Source organism: Hyla sarda, chromosome 1 (assembly GCF_029499605.1).
Source record: "Hyla sarda isolate aHylSar1 chromosome 1, aHylSar1.hap1, whole genome shotgun sequence".
In the NCBI taxonomy this organism is placed as follows: domain Eukaryota; kingdom Metazoa; phylum Chordata; class Amphibia; order Anura; family Hylidae; genus Hyla; species Hyla sarda.
In genome coordinates this window covers 418214750-418237497 of record NC_079189.1, presented here as the reverse complement: position 1 = coordinate 418237497, position 22748 = coordinate 418214750, and the positions used below count along the sequence as shown (strand labels likewise).

The window sequence follows — 22748 nt, the reverse complement described above, 5'->3', positions numbered from 1 at the left end:
CAAATGAACCCCTCAGCCATTGGAGTCTGGCAGTGAGGTCAACAGTGGGGGGCAGGGGTAGATTGACAACTCATGGGGACCCCCGGCAAGAGTGGATCATCGGGGGCCCCATGTGCTGCTCACCCTTGTGTGAGCCACACCTATATAGGTGCGCTGCCCACATAAATAAAATGTATTTCTCCTTAAATAATGCTGTAACTGAATATCCCCACACCATGACTGAATAACACCACCATAACAGGGCTGAAAAATACCACCATGCCAAGACTGGATGACATTGCCATACAAGAAGTGAAAAATACTACCATTCCATGACTAGGTAACAACACCATACCATGACTGAACAATACCACCATAACTAGATAACATCGCCATACCATGACTGAACAATACCACCATACAGGTCATTATTTAGCATAAGGGTTCATTAAAAGGTGTATATTTTACTGTGCATTTTGCTGCTGATTTTCATACCCATTAAAGTCAAAGGATAGCTAAATCAGCTGCAGAAAACCAGCAAAGGGCAGCAAAATATGTGTTTACATGGGCAGATTTGTTTTCAAACTAATCCTGTGTTTCCCGCTGTGAGTGTGAATGGGGACCGATTCTCTGATGGCTGTCTGTGGTAAATTTACAGCAGCGGAATTTCCACTACATAAAAAGTCTGCCACAGACCTCATTGTAGTCAATAGGGTCTGTGGGGGATTTTTCAAAGAGGAAATTCCGCTGCTGAAAATCTGCTGTGGACAGGCCGCAAAGAGACCGTCACTATTCACATTCACAGCGGAAAACACAGAGTGTAAAAATAAATCTTCTCGTGTGAATGTTTCCACTTTGTTTTTTGGCCTGTGTTTTTTGGTTTGAAAAAAACACCTGAAAAAACACCAGTGCAATTTCCAGCGTCTGGCGTTTTTTCTAGTGTTTTTTTTAAAAAAAAAGGATGCAGTAGTGATGGAAAAAATATATTTAATGAAATTTATATTTTTTATAACATTTTAATAAATTTTTAATAAAGTGTGTGTGTTTAAATTTTTTCTCTCTTTTTTGACATCTTTTAGGTAGTACTACTACTCCTAGCATGGAACACACTGTTCCATGATGGGAGTAGTAAGTAGTACCTGTACTAATAGACACATCGCCCGATACGATCGTCCATAATATAGCAGAGATGCGGAGCGGCTCTATACTGCGCTCGCATCTCTGCTCTATACTCCGGCCAGTGATGTGAATAGAAATTCCCGTCACTCATTCATATTTTCCACCCAGAGTGGGGATTGGCCGAATGGTTGCAGCCAATCAAAGCTCTCATTGGGAAATATGAACGAGTGATGTTCTATTCACATCACTGGCCGGAGTATAGTGCAGAGATGCCAGCGCTGTATAGAGCCGCTCCACATCTCTGCAATAGAAAGGACGATCACAGCGGATCTTTCCTTAACTGCAGGTACTACTACTCCCATCATGGAGCACACGCTGTTCCATGTTGGGAGCAGTAGTACCTGCAGTGCAGTAAAGATCACAGTGGATGTCACTCCTGACACCCGCTGTGATCCTCCTGTATAATGTATAGATGCGGGCGGGCTCTTCTATGGGCCCTTGCACTGCCGTATAAGTACACCTATTAATATTCCCCACAGAGAGTTGTGATTGGCTGGGACCATCTGGCCAATCACAGCTCTCTGTGGGAAATATGAATGCTGGCCGCATCTATCAATTATACAGGAGGATCGCAACAGAACCCAGAGCAATCTGTCAATTAGTACAGGTACTACTACTACTCCCATCATGGAACAGTGTGTGTTCCATGCTGGGAGTAGTAGTACCACCTAAAAAATTAAGAATAAAAAGTGAAAAACACACACACACACACACTACATTTTTATTATTGTCGGCTACAATTTTAGGTCCATGCCCGCCCATATAAATTGATCCCAGTTTAAAAATTAATAAAAATGTTGTTATAAAAAAGATATATTTCCTTAAATACAATTTTTTCCATCACTACTGTATCTTTAAAAAAAAATAAAAAATTTAATGGTACCCTACGAAATTTTATTAAAAAAGGTATCTCCATCACTTTTTTGGATCGATAAAGTCCAAAAGAGAATAAAAACCGCCTGAAAAAACGCCAAAGTTAGAACACACATGGTATGTTTGCCCCGTATTTTTGCCCTGTATACGGTTTTCTGACCGGACCTTAAACTGTGGTATACCACGGTTTTTGGTTCGGTCAGAAAACCGTATACAGGGAAAAATGAGACAACCGGAGTCAGCGTTTGACTCCGGTTGGCTCATTGAAATGAATGGGGTTCGGGCTGGATCTGGCTGGGATACGGGAGCGGCCGGTTTGCGCACCTCCCAACCAGATCCAGCAACCGTACACTACAAATGTAGTGTGAACCCACCCTTACAGTGAAAACTCCTATGCCCTAGGAGTAAAAAAAAGTAAATATCAATGAACCACAACTACAGTCCTCAAAGTTACATAGTAGAAAATATGTTAGTATTTATTAAATAAATATACACAAGATGTGAAAAATGCAGCTATTAGACCACCAGGGCTGGTTTTAGACTAAGTGTGAACCCACCCTAACCTCAGTAATATGTAGGTCTAGTAGCTACACCCTATTGCTGAGATAAAAATGTTACTTAACTCTGTAGTAAGAAAATTCTTTAATAAGCATTGCATTATTTTGTCTGTTTCCTTGACAGGACCAAGTCTTCTATTTATAACATACCCGGAAGCAATAGCTAACATGGTTGGCTCAACTTTCTTTGCCATTATATTTTTTCTGATGATGATCACCCTTGGTTTGGATAGTACAGTAAGTCACCTGATATCCCATTTCTACTGTACAAATATTATGAAATGATATCAAGACAGATTTGTAGAGACAGTACAAAAGTGTAATTGGTATAAAATTGGTATATATATATATATATATATATATATATATATATATATATATACACACACTAGCTGAGAATCTGCCTGGCGTTGCCTGGTTTTTCCTTCCTCATCCTTGTTGGGGAGGAAAATCAACAAAGGAGGAATCTTTTGACTTCATATCCCATCCCCATATAGTGTTGTCATATCCCAACCCCATATCCCATCCTCATATCTCATCCTCATATCTCAACCTCATATCCCGTCCTCATATCCCAACCTCATGTCTCGACCTCCTATCCCATCCTCATATCCCGACCTCCTATCATGTCCTCCTATCCCATACTCCTATCTCAACCTCATATCCTGACCTCATATCTCGACCTCAAATCCCGACCTCCTATCCCGACCTCCTATTCCGTCCTCCTATCTTGATTTCATATCCCGACCTCATATCCCATCCTCATATCTCAACCTCCTATCCCGACCTCCTCTCTTTGTGAGATGGGGTGTGGCTTGCAAGCCGGATTGACACATTCACCAGGAGATGCAGAGTGTAGCTTGTGGAGTGAGGTACTGGAAGTCCCATATACTCGCATGGGACTTGAAACAAAAACCCATCTTTTATGTAAGGGTGTAGGTAAGGGTTCATTTAACTATCATATCTTTTTATTTGACATATAAGTAATATGTGTACAAGGTATTATTGAAATATCTCCAGCCGTACGGAAGTTATGTGGGAACATTACATTTCCCATTGATTTGTATGGGAAACAAAAACCCCGAACCTCCAAATGTTGGTAGTTAAGGGTTAAATTAACTATCCTATATTTTTAGTGGACATATAAGTAACACGTGACCAAGTATTATCAAAATATCTCCAGCCGTTTGGAAGTTATGCAGTAACATATATTTCCCATATAGACTTGAATGGGACTTTAAACAAAAACCCCGCCCCTGGCAAATGGGGGTAAGTAAGGGTTAAATCACATGTCCTATGTTTGTTGTTGACATATAAGTAACATGTGTGCCAATATTCATGTTAATATCTTCAGCCTTTTGGACGTGATGCTAGAACATACATACACACACACACACACACATACATACACACATTGAGTTTTATATGTATATATATATATATATATATATATATATATATATATATACCAGCTGAGTACCCGGTGTTGCCCGGTTTTTCCTTCCTAATCCTTGTTGGGGAGGAAAATCAACAAAGGAGGAAGCTTTTGACTTCATATCCCATCACCATATATTGTTGTCATATCCCAACCCCATATCCCGTCCTCATACCACGACCTCCTATCCCGTCCTCCTATCCCGTCCTCCTATCTCGACCTCCTATCTCGACCTCTTATCCCGACCTCCTATCCTGTCCTCCTATCCTGTCCTCCTATCCCGACCTCCCATCCCGTCCTCATATCTCGACCTCCTTTCCTGACCTCCCATCCCGTCCTCCTATCTCGACCTCCTATCCTGTCCTCCTATCCATCCCCTCCTATCCCGTCCTCCTATCTCTACCTCCTATGCCATCCTATCTCGACCTCCTATCCCATCCTCCTATCTCGACCTCCTATCTCAACCTATCCCGTCCTCCTATCCCGACCTCCTTTCCCTTCCTCCTATCTCGACCGCCTATCTGGACCTCCTATCTCGACCTCCTATCCCATCCTCATATCCCGACCTCCTATCCCGACCTTCTATCCCGTCCTCCTATTGCGTTCTCATATGTTGACCTCCTATCTCGACCTCCTATCTCGACCTCCTATCCAGACCTGTAATATGTGTATCAGGTATTGAAATATCTCCAGCCGTACTGAAGTTATGTGGGAACATACGTTTTCCATTGATTTGCATGGAACTTTAAACAAAAACCCCGAACCTCTCAAATGGGGGTAGCTAAGGGTTAAATGAACTACCCTATATTTTAAGTGGACATATAAGTAACATGTGACCAAGTATTATCGAAATATCTCCAGCCGTTTGGAAGTTATGCAGTAACATATATTTCCCGTAGACTTGTATGGGACTTTTAACATAAACCCCGCCCCTGGCAAAAGTGGGTGAGTAAGGGTTAAATTACCTATCCTATGTTTGTTGTTGACATATAAGTAACATGTGTGCCAAGTTGCATGTTAATATCTTTAGCCGTTTGGACGTGATGCTGGAACATACACACATACATACATACATACACACACACGTTGAGTTTTATATATATAGATAGATAGATATATTTTAGAAGAAATTTCCTTACTTATTAGTTTACCTTTAATCTTCCATTATTGTGAAGGAAAACTCTCCTACTACAGCACTCCATTTTGAATAGAAATATAAATGTCAAAACACCCCCCCGTGTACAGGCTATATACTTTATAAATAGCAACAGGAGCCAGAGGGCCATGTATCTAAACATTTTAATTTGACATTTTCTATCTTATGATTAGTTTGGAGGCCTTGAAGCTGTTATAACTGCAATCATGGATGAATATCCAGACATTTTGGGTAAAAGAAGAGAGCTGTTTGTCCTTGGATTGGTCACAGTTTGCTTTACAGGTTCACTCAGCACTTTAACTGAGGTAGGTTGGAATACTGGTGAAAATGTAGTTATATATAATGAAACTATGAAGCACAAATTGATAAATGCAGTTTGCAAACTTGATTTTTAGGATTTGACAGGAGAGATATTACTGGGAACTATCAGAACACCTCTCTTCATTCTCATAGATGTCATTACTAATGAAAATAATAGTACAACTTTAAAATGTCACTATCACTTAAATTGTTACTGTCATTAGTTTAAAATCTCCAAAAATGCTCAAGCTGTAGTAATCAACCCTATGAATATGCAAATTTTATATTATTTTAATATACTTTATATATTATTTTAAAATACTTTATTATATTGTCTTTAGAGGTGCTCATTTTCCCTGCAGTTTTTCTTCCCCATTTTGCTTGAAAATGGTGCTCTGCTTAATAATGTGGAACACCCACCTTTAGGGTATGTTCACACTACGGATTGTGAACAGAATCTCCGCTCGCAGATTCCATTCTGGCGTCTGCCGCTGAAATACTTCGGCGGTAGGACCGCACGGCACTGCACCGTCACCATTGACGGCTATGCAGTGTTCGTGGACTTCCGCGCAAAGAATGAACATGTTATTTGCGTTGAATTGTCCGTCGCTGAAATTCCGCAGTGCGAACGGGTCTCGCGGAAACCCATTCACACTGTTGTTTATGTTCTCAGTGCGTAATTCCATAGTAGTCTTTCCTTAACCCCTTAAGGACTCAGACCATTTTGGCCTTAAGCAAATTTAATTTAGAATTTTCGTTTTCTCCTCATCGCCTTCTAAAAATCATAACTTTTATATTTTCATCCACGGACGAGTATGAGGGCTTGTTTTTTGCGCAACCAGTTTATCTTTGTAATGACATCACTCATTTTACCATAAAATGTATGGCGCAACCAAACAAATACTATTTATGTGGGGAAATTGAAAAGAAAACCGCAATTTAGCAAATTTTGGAAGGTTTTGTTTTCACGCCGTACAATTTCCAGTAACAATGACATGTTTTCTTTATTCTTTGGGTCAATACAATTAAAATGATACCCATGATTACATACTTTTCTATGATTGTACCGCTTTAAAAAAATCGCAAACTTTTTAAACGTTTAAAATCCATCTATTTTGCTGACCTCTAACTTTTTCATTTTTCCGTATAAGCGGTGGTATGAGGGCTCATCTTTTGCGTCGTGATCTGCACTTTTTATTGATACCACATTTGCACATATAAAAAACTTAATACATTTTTTATCAATTTTTTGGGGGAATAAAATGTTTCAAAAAAGCAGCAATTGTGGACTTTGTTCTTTTTTTTTTTTTTTTACTTTCACGCCGTTCACCGTATGGGATCAGTAACATATTTTAATAGTTTGGATATTTACGCATACGGCGATACTAAATATGTTTATTTTTTATTTCATTTCATTTTTTTTTTTTGCACTTTTTGGGGATAAAATGGGAAAAAGGGACGATTTACATTTTTACTGGGGGATGGAATTTTCTAAATTTTTTAATACTTTTTTTTTACTTTTATTTTTACACTTTAATAATCCCCATAGGGGAATATTTATAGCAATCACTTGATTGCTAATACTGTTCAGTGCTATGCATAGGGCATAGCACTAATCAGTATTATCGGCGACCTTCTGCTCTGGACTTCTCGATCTCAGACCAGAGCAGAAGACCCCTTGAGACAGCCGGAGGCAGGTGAGGGGACCTCCGGCCACCATGCTGGATGATCGAATCCCCGCAGCAGTGCTGCGGGCGATCCGATCATTCATTTTAGTGACCGCACTGCCGCAGATGCCGTGATCTGTACTGATCATGGCATCTGAAGGGTTAATGGCACACATCAATCGCTGATGTGCACCTGGCTGCTGATAGCAGATGGGAACCTGGCTGCTGATAGCAGATGGGACCTACCACGCATGACCCGAGCATCGGATCGATGCTCACGATCATTTACAGGACGTAATTGTATGTCCTGGTACGTTAAGTACCACCACACTAGGACATCCTGCATTGTTAAGGGGTTAAATTGGGCTCACCTGTCAATCTAATTATCACAGATGTCTGAAAAAGTAAATATTTAATCTTTGTGACACTTAAATAGAATTTGCATGATAATTTGGAACGGGGTCTAAATGTAAATGCTATCCAGAAAAAAAAAGTACATAATTAAAGGGGTACTCTGCTGCTCAGCTTTTGGAACAAACTGTTCTAACCGCTGGAGCCGCCGTCGGTAGCTTGTGACATCATAGCCCCGCCCCCTCATGACATCACACCCCCTCCCATAGACTTGAATTGAGGGGGCATGGTGTGACGTCATGAGGGGCAGGGCTCCTACAGATCTATATACACCTAAATCACACATTTATGCGCATGTATAAAGGACAATTAGTAATATTATTTCTGTTACAGTCATAATGCCAGTATCACACATGTACGAGACAGGGGTGTGGAAATAAAAAAAATATATACTTGTCCAAGGGACTAAAACGGAACACAATCTACTTGTCCCTCATGAAAATCCACTTGTCCTGGTAGACAAAATAATTTCAACCAAAATAGTACATAAATAAACTTTATTAGTTTCTGCACTTTTGTTTTTTCTCCTCGCCCTGTAATAGCCATAACTCTTATTTTTCCATCTACAGACTCATATGAGGGCTGTTTTTTTTGTGGGACCAATTGTACTTTGTAATGACACCTTAAATTTAATGACACCTTAAATTTTTCCATAATTTATGCTCCGAAACAAAACAAAATTACTTTTTGTAAGTTTGGGAGTTTTCTTTTTTTTGCCAATAACCTTGTGGTCAAACTTACATGTTATTTTGATACTTTAGGTCGGCCTGATTACACCAATAGAAATTTTTTTCATTTCCGTCATGTTTTACTAATACCAAATATGTTTATTTTTATTATGTTTACAAATTTTTATATGGAAAATGGGAGAAGGGGGTGATATGAACTTTTAATATGGAAGGGGTTAATGGGTGTTTTTTTTAAACTTTTATTAAATACACTTTATTAGGAGAAATCATTAGATTCCTCATACAGATCAATGCAGTTCTATTAAACTCAATTGATCTGTGTTTATTTGGTAGGCTCAATCAAATTCAGATCCATGGGGCAGCCATAGATGAAGAGGTAAGCCCTCCAGCTACCTCCACAGTGGACCTCCCCCACCCCACTAGACCACCAGGGATGGTTAGAAGATCAAAGTTAACAGCTGCGATCTAAAGGGCCAATAGCTGGCTAAGGCATGCCGGGCTATTAGTGGCGTCAGAGTATAGAGTGGGCTTGAGTCAGAAGCCTGCTCCATACTTCCCGAGCGCCGGCATTTTAAAAATAAAGGGGAAGTCAGTCCGGCCCTGATTGCCCAATACAGAGCTAAATGTATAAATAAATACACCTGCCCAGGCATCGGGCGATAGCATTTCCACATCCATGATGAGCGATATAGACAATTAGACATAGAATAGTACCCATGAGAAAATATTATATCCACAGGCATAAAATAAGTACCAGGTACACCATGAGGTTGAGATCGGCTTGGGAGCAGTGCTGGTTTCATTTGGTGTGCAATGTTGACTTTTAGCATCATGAGCTAACAGAGGTCAGTGCCAGAGGGGGGAGTTGATCAAACCCTACCTTAGGGTGTGTTCACACGCTATTACTAGCAGCTGCGAGTTATGCTATCATTGATTTAAATGGGTCCACAGACAGTCAGATTTGGGGACTGTGCGCGGACCCATTCAAATGAATGGTAACGTAACTCGCAGTAGGATTCCTGCAGCGGGAAACCCGTTGCTAGTTAGTAGCGTGTGAACGCACCCTTAGGCCGAGTCTGATTGACCATGCCTTTCACAATTAGGCCGGGTTCACATGGCAGAATTTCTGCACTGAATTCTGCAGGAAATTATAGCCAATTTGCTTCAATAGGATTCTGCTGTCCCGTTCACACAGCAGAATTTCTGCTGCACAATTTCCACTGCAGGAATTGAAACCCTTAAAGGGGTACTACGGAAAACTTTTTTTTTTTTTTTTTAATCAACTGGTGCCAGAAAGTTAAACAGATTTGTAAATTACTTCAATTAAAAAATCCTAATCCGTCCAGTACTTATTATTTGCTGAATACTATAGAGGAAATTCTTTTCTTTTTGGAACACAGAGCTCTCTGCTGAATCACGAGCACAGTGCTCTCTGCTGACATCTCTCTGCAGTCCATTTTAAGAACTGTCCAGAGTAGGAGAAAATCCCCATAGCAAACATATACTGCTCTGGTCAGTTCCTAAAATGGCCAGAGATGTCAGGAGAGAGCACTGTGGTCATGATGTCAGCAAAGAGCTCTGTGTTCCAAAAAGAAAAACATTTCCTATGTAGTATTCAGCAGCTAATAAGTACTGAAAGGATTAAGATTTTTTTAATAGACATAATTTACAAATCTGTTTAACTTTAACCTGTTTAACTTTAAATCTGTTTTAATTTACAAATCTGTTTAACCAATCACCCTCGAGTTCTAGGAGGGAGGTAGCATGGGTGCCACCTCCAGACCAGCCGGTCACGACCGACCAGGCAATATGAATTCCTGTTCCTTTGCTCTGCCCACTCACTGCAGTTAGAGTCAGTGAGCAGAGCAGAGCTGCAGCACTCCGACCTGCTGCGGAGCTTCTGGGAGTTGTAGTGCACCGGTCGGTTCATTGGTAAGTGGTGAGGGACAAGTCAGGAGGCAGAGAAAGGAGGTAGGGGAAAAAAAGGTTTTGCAGCTTCACCCTTGTACTTTCTGGGGGTCATCTGCCTGACCCAGAAAATACATTTTTTAGGGTGTAGTCACTACTGCACTGTAGTGTTTTGTTTTTTCCCCCCATTTTTTCCCGTTTTTTGGGGGGGACCATGGCCCATGCCACCAACAACTGTTTGGTGTTGCGTGGCTGTACCGTGATTGCTGATCAGCAATCTTTTTTTTTTTTACTGATAAGCCTTTTTATTTTTTTTGGGGGGGGGGGGGGGGGGTGAGGTGCTTTCGGCCTGTGAATTTTTTTTCTATTCTGTGCATTCGGTTGTCACTGAACGCTGATCAGTGAGGCATATGACTGATCAGCAAACACTTTTTTTTTGTACTGTAATTTCAAAAAGTGAAACACACAGTGAAGAAGGCGGCACGCAGGGCGGTGTCAGTAGAAGCCCACTAAACTAGTGTCCCTCTTCCCAGTACCAATTTCCCTGTCCCCCATACTAGTGATCCTGCTTCCCTTAAAGAGGACCCTGTCTGGAATCCAGTTCCAGACAATTATGAGCCATGGATTCCTGGGTTTGTGGTGGGACACCAAGGAATCCAAATTGACACCACAGGCCTCACTGATATAGACTTTTTTAAGTTTTTTTTTTTTTCAGTGAGGACTTTGTCAATTTGATGGTGGCGCAAACAAATCTCTACGCTCAACAATTTGTGACCCAGAAACCTGGATGTTTTTTGGCTAGGCCCGAGAGATGAACCCCCCATCAATGAGGACATTTTGGGGCCATGTGCTGCATATGGGCCATTGTCAAAAAACAACTGAGCGTTCAGTAAAACTGGAGTGAGGATGTTCTTTACAACACCCCACTTTACCATATGGCCATGAAAAAGGCTCACTTTGAAGCTATCCGGAAATATTTGCGTTATGTAGCTAATGCAACATGCCCGCCTAGAGATAATCCCGCCTATGTTCAAAATAATAGATGATTTTACCACTAAATTTGCAGAGGCCTATGTCCCCCAAAAATACATTGCCATTGAGGAGTCCCTTATGAGTTTGAAAGGGAGGTTCCTTTTCCGCCAATACATTCCCAATAAAAGGGCAAGGTGTGGCGTGAAATTAATATTAATATGAAATTAATATCCATCCTGGGAGTTAGTGGAAAATTGTGTGGGAACTGATGTACCCACTGCTGGATAAAGGTTACCAATATGTGGATAACATTAATACCAGCCTCCCCCTCTTCAAGTCCCTTTCCACCAGAGCCACAGAAGCTTCAGAGAGGCCTTCCAAAATATCCTATCCAAACACCAATCCCTAGGGGTGAAAGTAGGACCCTTACTAGTGACAACATGTTGCTGGTCATATATAAGGACAAGAGGGAGGTCCTTATGCTGAACACCATTCACGGGGCACCCCTGTCCCTGTGCAAGATACCACGATGACGGTCCTCAAGCCTGGAATACAATCAGTATATGGGAGGAGTTAAACTCACTGATCAAGTCCTCAAACCATATAGCGCCATGCACAAAACCAGAAGATAGTACAAAAAAGTAGCATTGTACATAGTATAGATGGCATTGTACAATGATTTTGTACTATTCCAAAGTGCTGGCAACAAGGGGAAATTCCTTCAGTTCCAGGAGGTAGAGATCAAGGCCCTGATCTTTGGCGACCAGAAAGGAGCAGGCCCAAATACCTGTGGAACTGAAGGCCTCCGTACTGTACCAGGGTTACATTTTCTAGGGGAGGTCTCCCACACTGGGCGGTCCCAGAGAAGATGCAGAGTCTGTTCTAAAAAGGGATAAGAAAGGACACCATTTTCCAGTGTGACACCCGTCCTGAAAAACCAGGCCTCTGCATCAAAGAATGCTTCAGGGTGTACCATACTTGCTCTATGAAGTACTAAATTTATGATTTACCCAATTTTTATCTTTACCCAAATTAACTGTGTGTTGTACATGAGCTTGGACCACAGCTATGTACAGTGCTTTTCTGATGCATTGGCAACACAGGGACATTCCAGTCCCTGGTTGTAATTGTGGTAGCCCAGTAGGGGAGATGCTGCCCCGTACCCTTGCTGCCCTGTCAGACAGCCTCCTTCAGTGTCCCCAGGGCCCCTTGCACCTGTTTCCACCTTTACATATGTTCTGCAGTGTATTGCATTATAAAATGTGTTGTATCTTTACGAGTTATGTCATATGATTGTTACCCAGGAGGTACAAGTGACCAGGTCATCCCAAGAGTGACCTATGGGCTCCCTGCTAGTCTCCCCCTTATAAGCCCTGGGCAGAGCTAGCTTCAATCTCTTAGCTCTTGCTTCCTCAAAGTCAAGTCCTGCAGCCACCATTAATTCAAGTAAGCTAAAGTCACAACTTTATGAGTCAAGTCAAGTCAGTCCCTGTCATCTGTCAAGTCAGCATGGTCTGCATTCAATTGTCCAGTCCTACTACAAGTCCCAGCATGCCCTTAGGGTCTCTGTGTCACTGGTCACTACCTTGGTCCCTGGCTGAACTGTATAGACTTTACCAACTGTCTCTGAAAAGCTACCATTGTCCATAACTAGGCGTCAGAGTCTTTATTGCCCCCGTGCCTAGCCCAGGATCCAGGGGTATACCTTCGGGTGGTTTTAGGCTAAACAACGCCCTGGCGTCACGAATAGAAGGGGTTAATGCCATCTGCCCCTAGGGTAACCACATCTGACCTCATCACACCCCGCTACCACAAGTTTTTGTGTCATGAACAGGATACAGGTGTGCGCCTTATGCCACAAGTCTGAACTGTGTTCAATATTGTCTGCAAAAACCGCATGCCAATGCGATTTAAGTCTGCGCCAGAAAGTGTATGGGACTTTACAAATGAAAAGTGGTTTACTCGTGACGCTTGTGAAATAGAGGGGGAGGTGAAGAAAAGACTGTTATCTGCTACTGTGAACTGTACAGAGGTAGTACTTGAAAGGGTTAAGTTGGTCCGGTGTTTCGCACATGCGGTCACAGCTCCGCCTTGTCTGTTCAGTGGTGACGCCTCTTCAATCAATCGAGGAGGAACCAAAGAGCCGCCATGTGTTGCACAGGGGAAGATTTTGCCGACCGGACCAAAACAGGAAGTTCCCTGGGCGCAGCCATATTGGAGGTTCTGGCTGCTGCGTCTGGCTCTGCCGCCATCCGTCAAGCTAGCCGCAGTTTGTTTGTCTTTTACTCTTTCCCTCCTAATCAACAGGTGCAATTGCTCACAGGACAACTACAGGGACCAGTGCTAGAGGCAGTTTACACCTGGCCAGCCTCCGAGAAGGCAAGTGTAGAGCAGATCTTTGAAGGACTGTACCAGGTATTTGAGTCACATTCTCCATCAGAGGTACGTCTCTGGCTGTATGAAAGGCGACAAAAGCCAGGTGAGACCTTGAGAGCATATGCCATAGCCATACAGAATGCCCTTGAGACTGTCCAAAAACGAGATGGTATAACTCTCGAGCAGGGCAATAAGGTGTTAATGGACAGATTTATTGATGGGGTTTTTAATGAGTGGAACAAAGCTCAGCTGAGAATGTTAGCGGTCCAAAACCTCAACTTGTCCTTCCCCACTTTCAAAAGACTAAATATCCAAGTGATTGAGTCCGGGACTGAGTTAGAAGAAGCTTGTGTGCCCCTTACACCTGTTCCAGAGCCACTAGGGGCGGTAGTCAAATCTATACCACCTCCGTCACCAGCCCCCACCCCAGTGTCCTCTACTTTGCCAGTCACTTCAGCCTCAGACTTACAGACTGTTAGGCAGGACATTGAACAACTGACTAAGGCTGTGAAGGAGCTTGCCACCCGGGCCGCTCCACCTCACCGTGAACCGCCCCTGTTTGGAAAACCTGACCCTGTTCCCTGCAATTTCAATTACCGCAATCTTCCGTCCAATAGACTCTCAGGGACTCAAAGACCCTTTTGCCCTTACTGTAACCAATCAGGACATTGGAAAATGCAGTGCTGGGATTTAAATGGATTTCCCCTGAGGCCGCAGACCGGCCCTCAGGAAAACAGTCATCAGATCCAATCCTCAAACGGCCTAAGTCAGGACTCTCACTTTATGTCGCCTCCTGCCCCTATGTAAAAATGGTTGTAGAAGGTGTTCCTTTGGAGGCATTGATAGATACAGGGTCGCAAGTGTCTACTATACCTAAAAGTGTTTTCTATCAGCATTGGGATGCTAGTCCATTGTGTGAGCCTGAGGATGTTAACTTCAGAGTAGTTGCAGGTAATGGGTAACCAGTCCTCAGACATGGATACTGGGAGCCAACCATTCAGTTGGGAAAGCATATACTTACCGGGCAGGGAGTGATTGTAACTAATGTGACAGATAAGGGGGTCTGCTGAGCATATTTTAGGGATGAACATTATGAAGAATTGTTTTGCTGAAATATTAGATGCCTTGCATGCCTTTCTTCCCCATCTGTCCCCTTCAGGCCAGCGGGCTGTGCAGCACCACCTGAAAGTCCTACAGGCGGAGCAGAAGTTTGCCAACAAGCAAGGTGAAATCTGCAGAGTAGGCATTCAAGACAACAGGTCGGTGACCTTACAACCCAACAAGGAGACCATAATCTGATGTCGTGCACATCCCGGAGTCAAGAATAGGGACTATCAAGCCCTGCTGGAACCTATGCAATTGGAAGATCATCCTCTTGTTCAAGCTGGGGGAAGCCTTGTCACTGTCACCAACGGGAAAGTCCTGATGCAGTTAGTAAACCTGTCTGATTCTGCTACTGTCTTGTCCAAATACACTCCTGTAGCACAGCTGTACCTCCTGGAATCGAAAGACATTGTGAAAGAATGTCTGGTGGCCCAACAGCATGCAATTCAAGTGGCTGAAGTATCCGATACAAGTCCTTCCGAGCCCTGGTGGGCACAACTCCAAGTTAGCGATGATACTAACCCAAAGGACCAAGTCAATGGAATCATTAATGTTGCCAAGAGGTACAACGAGGCTTTCAGTAAGCACCCCACAGACTTCGGGCAGATTTCATTGATCCAGCACCATATCCTCACAGGTGACAGATCACCTATCAAGGAAAGACACTGCCCGGTTGTGCCAAGCATGTATCAGACTGTCAAGAAGATGCTGGCCGACATGAAAGAGTCAGACGTGATCCAAGAGTGTCAGAGCCATTGTGATAGTCAAGAAAATGTATGGAACATCCGCTTCTGTATCGACTACAAGGAATTGAACAATGTCACACACAAGGACGCTTATCAATTGCCAAGGATCGAGGAGTCACTCACCGCAATAGGGTCAGCTGCTTACTTCTCCACCCTAGACTTAACCAGTGTATATTGGCAAGTGTCCATGGCCATGGAGGATCAGGAGAAGACCGCCTTCATGACACCCTTGGGACTGTTAGAGTTTAAAAGTATGTCGTTTTCGCTGTGCAACGCCCCTGCTACGTTACAGCGTTTGAAAATTTAGATGGCCCAGGCACCTTTCCATCAAAGTGTCCTATTGTACCTGGACGTTGTCATTGTGTATTCCAAGTCCTACCTGAAACACCTCAGTCATCTGTCAGATATCTTCCAAGTCCTAATCAAGCATGGACTGAAGATCAAGCCAATCTAAGTGCAATCTGCTTAAACCTCAGGTTCACTACTTTAGTCATGTTGTCAGCGCCGAGGGAGTCCAGCCCAATCCAGAAAAAGTGGAAGTTGTCAAAAACTGGCCTACCCGGCACATGGTGAAAGATGTCAGGAGCTTCCTGAGATTTGCGGCTACTATTACTGCCTCATTCCCCACTTCACCCAGATTGCAGAACCCCTCACAGCACTCTTACGGGGTATGGTGAAGGACAACTATAATGGAAGACTACCTATTGAATGGGCCAAAGAGCAAGAGCAATCCATACTACAGTCAGCCGTTCCAGCTATATACTGATGCCAGTTTTGAGGGTCTGGGAGCTGTCCTGTCCCAAGTCCAAGAGGGGCAAGAGAGAGTGATTGCTTATGCCAGTCTTAACCTGCAAGGGGCAGAGAAGAACAATGTAAATTACAGCTCATTCAAGTTGGAACTTCTCGCCCGGGTATGGGCCGTGACCGAAAAGTTCAAAGACTATTTGGTTGCCACGCCCTTTACTGTCTACACGGATAATAACCCGTTGGCCTACCTAAACACTGCCAAGTTTGATGCCATCAAACAACGTTGGGCTTCAAGATTAGCCAATTACAGTTTCACCATCAAGTACAGAAGCGGCAGGCCGAATGTCAATGCCGAAGTACTGTCTAGGATGACCCCCGGCAAAGAACCCCCTGTCGAAGACATGTGGGAAGACGTGGAGATGCCCCCATTTTACTAACTGTTTGTGAACCAGAATGTTGTGACCGCCTCATGGACGGTGAACCCGAAAAGGTTAAAGAAGACCTATACACCTGGAAGACTCTTCAAGACGAAAGTCGAGTCACGGGGGATCTGTTGGACTACCTTCTGTCTACGCCAACCTGTCTACGCCAGACTCAGTGTGTGACTACAAGCTGAAACATCTGTGGCGATAGAGGAAGTGACTGTTTGTGCACAAGAGACTGTTGTTCCGAAATACTTTGGATCCGGTCTCTGGTGATCGACTTCATCAGATTCTGGTTCTGTGATTCTGTGAGTGCATCAATCAAGTCTTTATCCACACGTTGCGAGCAGCCTCTGTCGCCAGACATGAAGAGTGGCCCCAGTTCTGCCCGAACTATTGGAGATCTTTAATAACACAGTCCATTGTTCTACAGGGTAAACCCCATTCTACATGATGATGGGGCTGCCTAAGGACCGAGCATTTGGGCTCCAAGCCCCGTTCAACAACTCTCCGCAAGCCTCCCTGGAGTGGGTCTCTGACCACCAGAGAAGAATCCAAGAAGCTAAAGGAATTGTCGGCAAGAAGATGGGCGAGGCTCAGCAAAGAAAACAACAGGACTATAATAGTCATGCTTCTGCCAAATTGGGCAACAAAGTGTGGCTGCGGAAGTTTCCAAGAACCCATAAGTTTGACCCTATCTGGGAGACAGAACCGTAGACGGTGACGGCCATACCCTATCCAGATTCTGATGTGTACAAAGTAAAAAAGCATGGGTATGAGCAGCAAGTTGCTCACCGAAACCGGATCAAGTTGTGTCTAAAAGAAGATCTGCCGGTGCTTCCAGCACCATCTCCTCCAGCCGTCAGACCTGCAAGAGAGTATGTCCCAGGCGAAGGGATCCATCCATCTATGGATTTCCCCATGTTTTCTCCAAGTCAGCCTGCGATCTTCTGTGTCTCACCAACCCCGGGGCCGGTGCAACCGACACTAATCTCCACACTAGTCCCAGTCTTGTCACCGTTGGCTCCAGCTTATAGCCCCATCTCTAGAGTGCCAACCCTGTCACCAGTCTTTCCACCACTGAAGCCAGCAACTCCAAATACAACTAGTTCTAGATTGATACCAGCTCCAGAGTTCGCTGAGGAAGAGCCAGTTGCCGTTCCAGAGGTTCCAAGAGCTCCTGAAGATGAAGGCGTTCCAGAGTCTCCAGAAGTGGTGTTGCGCAGGTCCCAAAAGGTCAACACAAGGACAAATTCCTGAAAGGTACAAAGATTAGCTCATGATATAGTGTATAAGGTTATGTACCACACATAGTCAGTTCACATGTAAACACTTTAGTTAGGACTGTAACATTACTTGTAGTCCCTGTCCACAAATTCCCAATGTATATATATATATCTAACATCTTTCTGTCCTCGTGTACAGGGTGCTCTACTGGCCAGAGGGTTCCCCTGAAACTAAAAGTAAGACACGTGTAGAGGCAGAGTACATTATGCAGAGGTAAAATGGTTACACAATCTCACACTAGTTATTGAGTTCTGGGGAGAAGTGTTAAGAACCGAAGGGGCCCCAGCAGCCAAAGCATTGGGTAGATGGACTCCGGCAGCCCAATCTGAAAACTTTTGTGTATTATGGTCTAAAATGTGTTCCTAGAGCAGTTACAAAGTTCGTTGATCCCACATATTTACGGTGCTACATGGACTAATTTCTACCTTGTTCTATAACGAGACATGTGATGGACATTTTGCATAATGCCCCAGGAACTGTCACTAGGCCACAGTGGCCACTTCAGTCCTCTGCCCTCCAGGACTAGGCGTCGAGGATGACTGTATTTAAGAGGAGGAGTTTGTGGTGGCCCAGTACGGGAGATGTTGTCCCGTACCCTTGCTGCCCTGTCAGGCAGCCTCCTTCAGTGTCACCAGGGCCCCTTGCACCTGTTTCCCCCCTGTACATATGTTCTGCAGTGTATTGTATTATAAAATGTGTTGTATCTTTAAGAGTTATGTCATATGATTGTTACCCAGGAGGTACCAGTGACCAGGTTATCCCAAGAGTGACCTATGGGCTCCCTGCTAGACTCCCCCTTATAAGCCCTGGGCAGAGCTAGCTTCACTCTCTTAGCTCTTGCTTCCTGCTGAGGTCCAGTGTGTGTGTCCAGAGTGTTGGAGGCCTCAAAGTCAAGGCGTGCAGCCGTCATTAATTCAAGTAAGCTAAAGTCATAGATTGTGAGGTACCAGTGACTAGGTGATCCCAAGAGTGACCTATGGGCTCCCAGCTAGTCTCCCCCATATAAGCCCTGGGATGAGCTAGCTTCGCTCTCTTAGTGGTTCCTTCTTGCTAAGGGCCAGTGCAGTTGTGCCTAGTGTGTGTGTCCAGAGTGGTGAAGGCCTCAAAGTCAAGTCCTGCAGCCACCATCATTTCAAGTAAGCTAAAGTCACAGCTTTATGAGTCAAGTCAGCCCCTGTCATCTGTCAAGTCAGCGTGGTCTACATTCAATTGTCCAGTCCTTCTACAAGTACCAGCAAGCTCTTATGGTCTCTGCATCACTGGTCACCTCCTTGGGCCCTGGCTGAACTGTATAGACTTTACCAACTGTCTACCCTCAGTAAAGCTACCATTGTCTGTAACTTGAAATCAGAGTCTTTATTGCCCCGTGCCTAGCCCAGGATCCAGTGGTATACCTTCGGGTGGTGTTAGGCTAAACCACGGCTTGGCATCACAAATACAAGGGGTTAATGCCATCTGCCCCTAGGGTATCAACATCTGCCCTCATCACACCCTCTACCACAGCACGTATTGCAAAAATGATACCAATAAAAAGTACAGCTCATCCCGCAAAAAATAAGCACTCACTCAATGGCCTCAGAAGAAAAATAAAAAAGTTATGGCTGTTGGAAAATGAATGGCAGAAAAAGAATTTTGCTCAGAAAAGGAAAAAGAACATAGAAAGCTATATAAAATGGGAATCACCATAATCGTACTGACCCACAGAATGTATATAACATCACTTTTAACATACAGCGCACACCATAAAACATGGAGTTTTTCACAAAAAATGCTGAATGTGTCAACAAAAATGCCCCACTTATATAAAGTACAATATGTCACGAAAAAACAAGCTCGGAATCGCTCTGCTCAGAAAAAGCGTTCTAAAGTTATTACCATTTAAAGAGAGCATGGTCATTAAGGTAAAAAATTGGTCCATCCTTAAGGGGTTAAAGGGGTACTCCACTGGAAAACATTTTTTTTTTTAGAATCAAATGGTGCCAGAAAGTTAAACAGATTTGTAAATTACTTCTATTTAAAAATATTAATCCTTCCAGTGCTTATTAGCTGCTTATGCTCCACAGGAAGTTGTTTTCTTTGTTAATTTCCTTTCTGTCTGACCACAGTGCTCTCTGCTGATACCTCTGTCCATTTTAGTAATTGTCCAGAGCAGGATAGGTTTGCTATGGGGATTTGCTCCTACTCTGGACAGTTCTTAAAATGGACAGAGGTGTCAGCAGAGAGCACTGTGGTCAGACATGAAAGGAAGAACTTCCTGTGGAGCATATAGTAGCTGATAAGTGCTGGAAGGATTAAGATTTTAAAAAATAAGTCATTTACAAATCTGTTTAACTTTCTGGCGCCAGTTTATAAAAAAAAAAATGTTTTCAAGCACAGTACCCCTTTAACCCCTCAAGGACCGAGCCCTTTTTCACCTTAAGGACCGGAGCGTTTTTTGCAATTCTGACCACTGTCACTTTAAACATTAATAACTCTGGAATGCTTTTAGTTATCATTCTGATTCCGAGATTGTTTTTCGTGACATATTCTACTTTAACTTAGTGGTAAAATTTTATGGTAACTTGCATCCTTTCTTGGTGAAAAATCACCAAATTTGATGAAAAAAATGAAAATTTTGCATTTTTCTAACTTTGAAGCTCTCTGCTTCTAAGGAAAATGGATATTCAAAATATATTTTTTTTTGGGTTCACATATACAATATGTCTACTTTATGTTTGCATCATAAAATTTATGAGTTTTTACTTTTGGAAGACACCAGAGGGCTTCAAAGTTCAGCAGCAATTTTGAAATTTTTCACAAAATTTTCAAACTCGCTATTTTTCATGGACCAGTTCACGTTTGAAGTGGATTTGAAGGGCCTTCATATTAGAAATGCCCCATAAAAGACCCCATTATAAAAACTACACCCCCCAAAGTATTCAAAATGACATTCAGTAAGTGTATTAACCCTTTAGGTGTTTCACAGGAATAGCAGCAAAGTGAAGGAGAAAATTTAAAATCTTCATTTTTTACACTCGCATTTTCTTGTAGACCCAATTTTTTAATTTTTGAAAGGGGTAAAAAGGAGAAAATTTTTACTTGTATTTGAAACCCAATTTCTCTCGAGTAAGCACATACCTCACATGTCTATGTTAATTGTTCAGCGGGCGCAGTAGAGGGATCAGAAGGGAAGGAGCGTCAAATGGTTTTTGGGGGGCATGTCACCTTTAGGAAGCCCCTATGGTGCCAGGACAGCAAAAAAAAACACATGGCATACCATTTTGGGAACTAGATCCCTCGGGGAACGTAACAAGGGGTAATGTGAACCTTAATACCCCACAGGTGTTTCACGACTTTAGCATATGTAAAAAAAATTATATTTTTTTTACCTAAAATGCTTGGTTTCCCAAAAATTTGACATTTTTAAAAAGTGTAATAGCAGAAAATACCCCCCAAAATTTGAAACCCAATTTCTCCCGATTCAGAAAACACCCCATATGGGGGTGAAAATTGCTCTGCTGGCGCACTACAGGTCTCAGAAGAGAAGGAGTCACATTTGGCTTTTTGAAAGCAAATTTTGCTCTGGGGGCATGCCGCATTTAGGAAGCCCCTATGGTGCCAGAACAGCAAAAAAAAAAAACACATGGCATACCATTTTGGAAACTAGACCCCTCGGGGAACGTAACAAGGGGTAATGTGAACCTTAATACCCTACAGGTGTTTCACGACTTTTGCATATGTGAACATTTTTTATTTATTTTTTACCTAAAATGCTTGGTTTCCCAAAATTTTTACATTTTTAAAAAGGGTAATAGCAGAAAACACCCCCCAAAATTTGAAGCCCAATTTCTCCCGATTCAGAAAACACCCCATATGGGGGTGAAAAGTGCTCTGCTGGCGCACTAGAGGTCTCAGAAGAGAAGGAGTCACGTTTGGCTTTTTGAAAGCAAATTTTGCTCTGGGGGCATGCCGCATTTAGGAAGCCCCTATGGTGCCAGGACAGCAAAAAAAAAAAACACATGGCATACCATTTTGGAAACTAGACCCCTCGGGGAACGTAACAAGGGGTTAAGTGAACCTTTATACCCCACAGGTGTTTTATGACTTTTGTATATGTAAAAAAAAAAAATTTTTTTTACCTAAAATGCTTGTTTTCCCAAAAATTTTACATTTTTAAAAAGGGTAATAGCAAAAAATACCCCACAAAATTTGAAGCCCAATTTCTCCCGAGTACGGCGATACCCCATATGTGACCCTAAACTGTTGCCTTGAAATACGACAGGGCTCCAAAGTGAGAGTGCCATGCGCATTTGAGGCCTAAATTAGGGATTGCATAGGGGTGGACATAGGGGTATTCTACGCCAGTGATTCCCAAACAGGGGGCCTCCAGCTGTTGTAAAACTCCCAGCATGCCTGGACAGTCAGTGGCTATCTGGCAATACTGGGAGTAGTTGTTTTGCAACAGCTGGAGGCTCCGTTCTGGAAACAGTGGCGTACCAGACGTTTTTCATTTTTATTGGGGAGGGGAGGGGGGCTGTGTAGGGGTATGTGTATATGTAGTGTTTTTTACTTTTAATTTTGTGGTAGTGTATTGTTTTTAGGGTACAGTCACACGGGCGGGGGGTTCACAGTAGTTTCTCGCTGGCAGTTTCAGCTGCGGCAGAAAATTTGACGCAGCTCAAACTTGCAGCCGGATACTTACTGTAATCCTTCGCCCATGTGAGTGTACCCTGTACGTTCACATTGGGGGGGGGAACATCCAGCTGTTGCAAAACTACAACTCCCAGCATGGACGGTCTATCAGTGCATGCTGGGAGTTGTAGTTTTACAACCGCTGGAGGCTCCGTTTTGGAAACAGTGACGTACCAGACGTTTTTCATTTTTATTGGGGAGGGGAGGGGGGCTGTGTAGGGGTATGTGTATATGTAGTGTTTTTTACTTTGTTTTGTGTTAGTGTAGTG

The 22748-nt window shown here is 43.1% G+C and overlaps 1 protein-coding gene across 6 annotated transcripts in view; it reads left to right on the top strand.

Annotated features, from left to right (window-relative positions):
- Nucleotides 1-22748, top strand: part of LOC130281585 (sodium-dependent serotonin transporter-like) — a 526811-nt gene that overhangs the window by 419564 nt on the left and 84499 nt on the right. For all 6 annotated transcript variants that reach the window (XM_056528987.1, XM_056528978.1, XM_056529008.1 and 3 more), the window contains 2 exons: nucleotides 2713-2825; nucleotides 5353-5484. In XM_056528987.1, the coding sequence (XP_056384962.1) occupies nucleotides 2713-2825; nucleotides 5353-5484 (245 nt within the window). The remainder of the gene's footprint in view (nucleotides 1-2712; nucleotides 2826-5352; nucleotides 5485-22748) is intronic.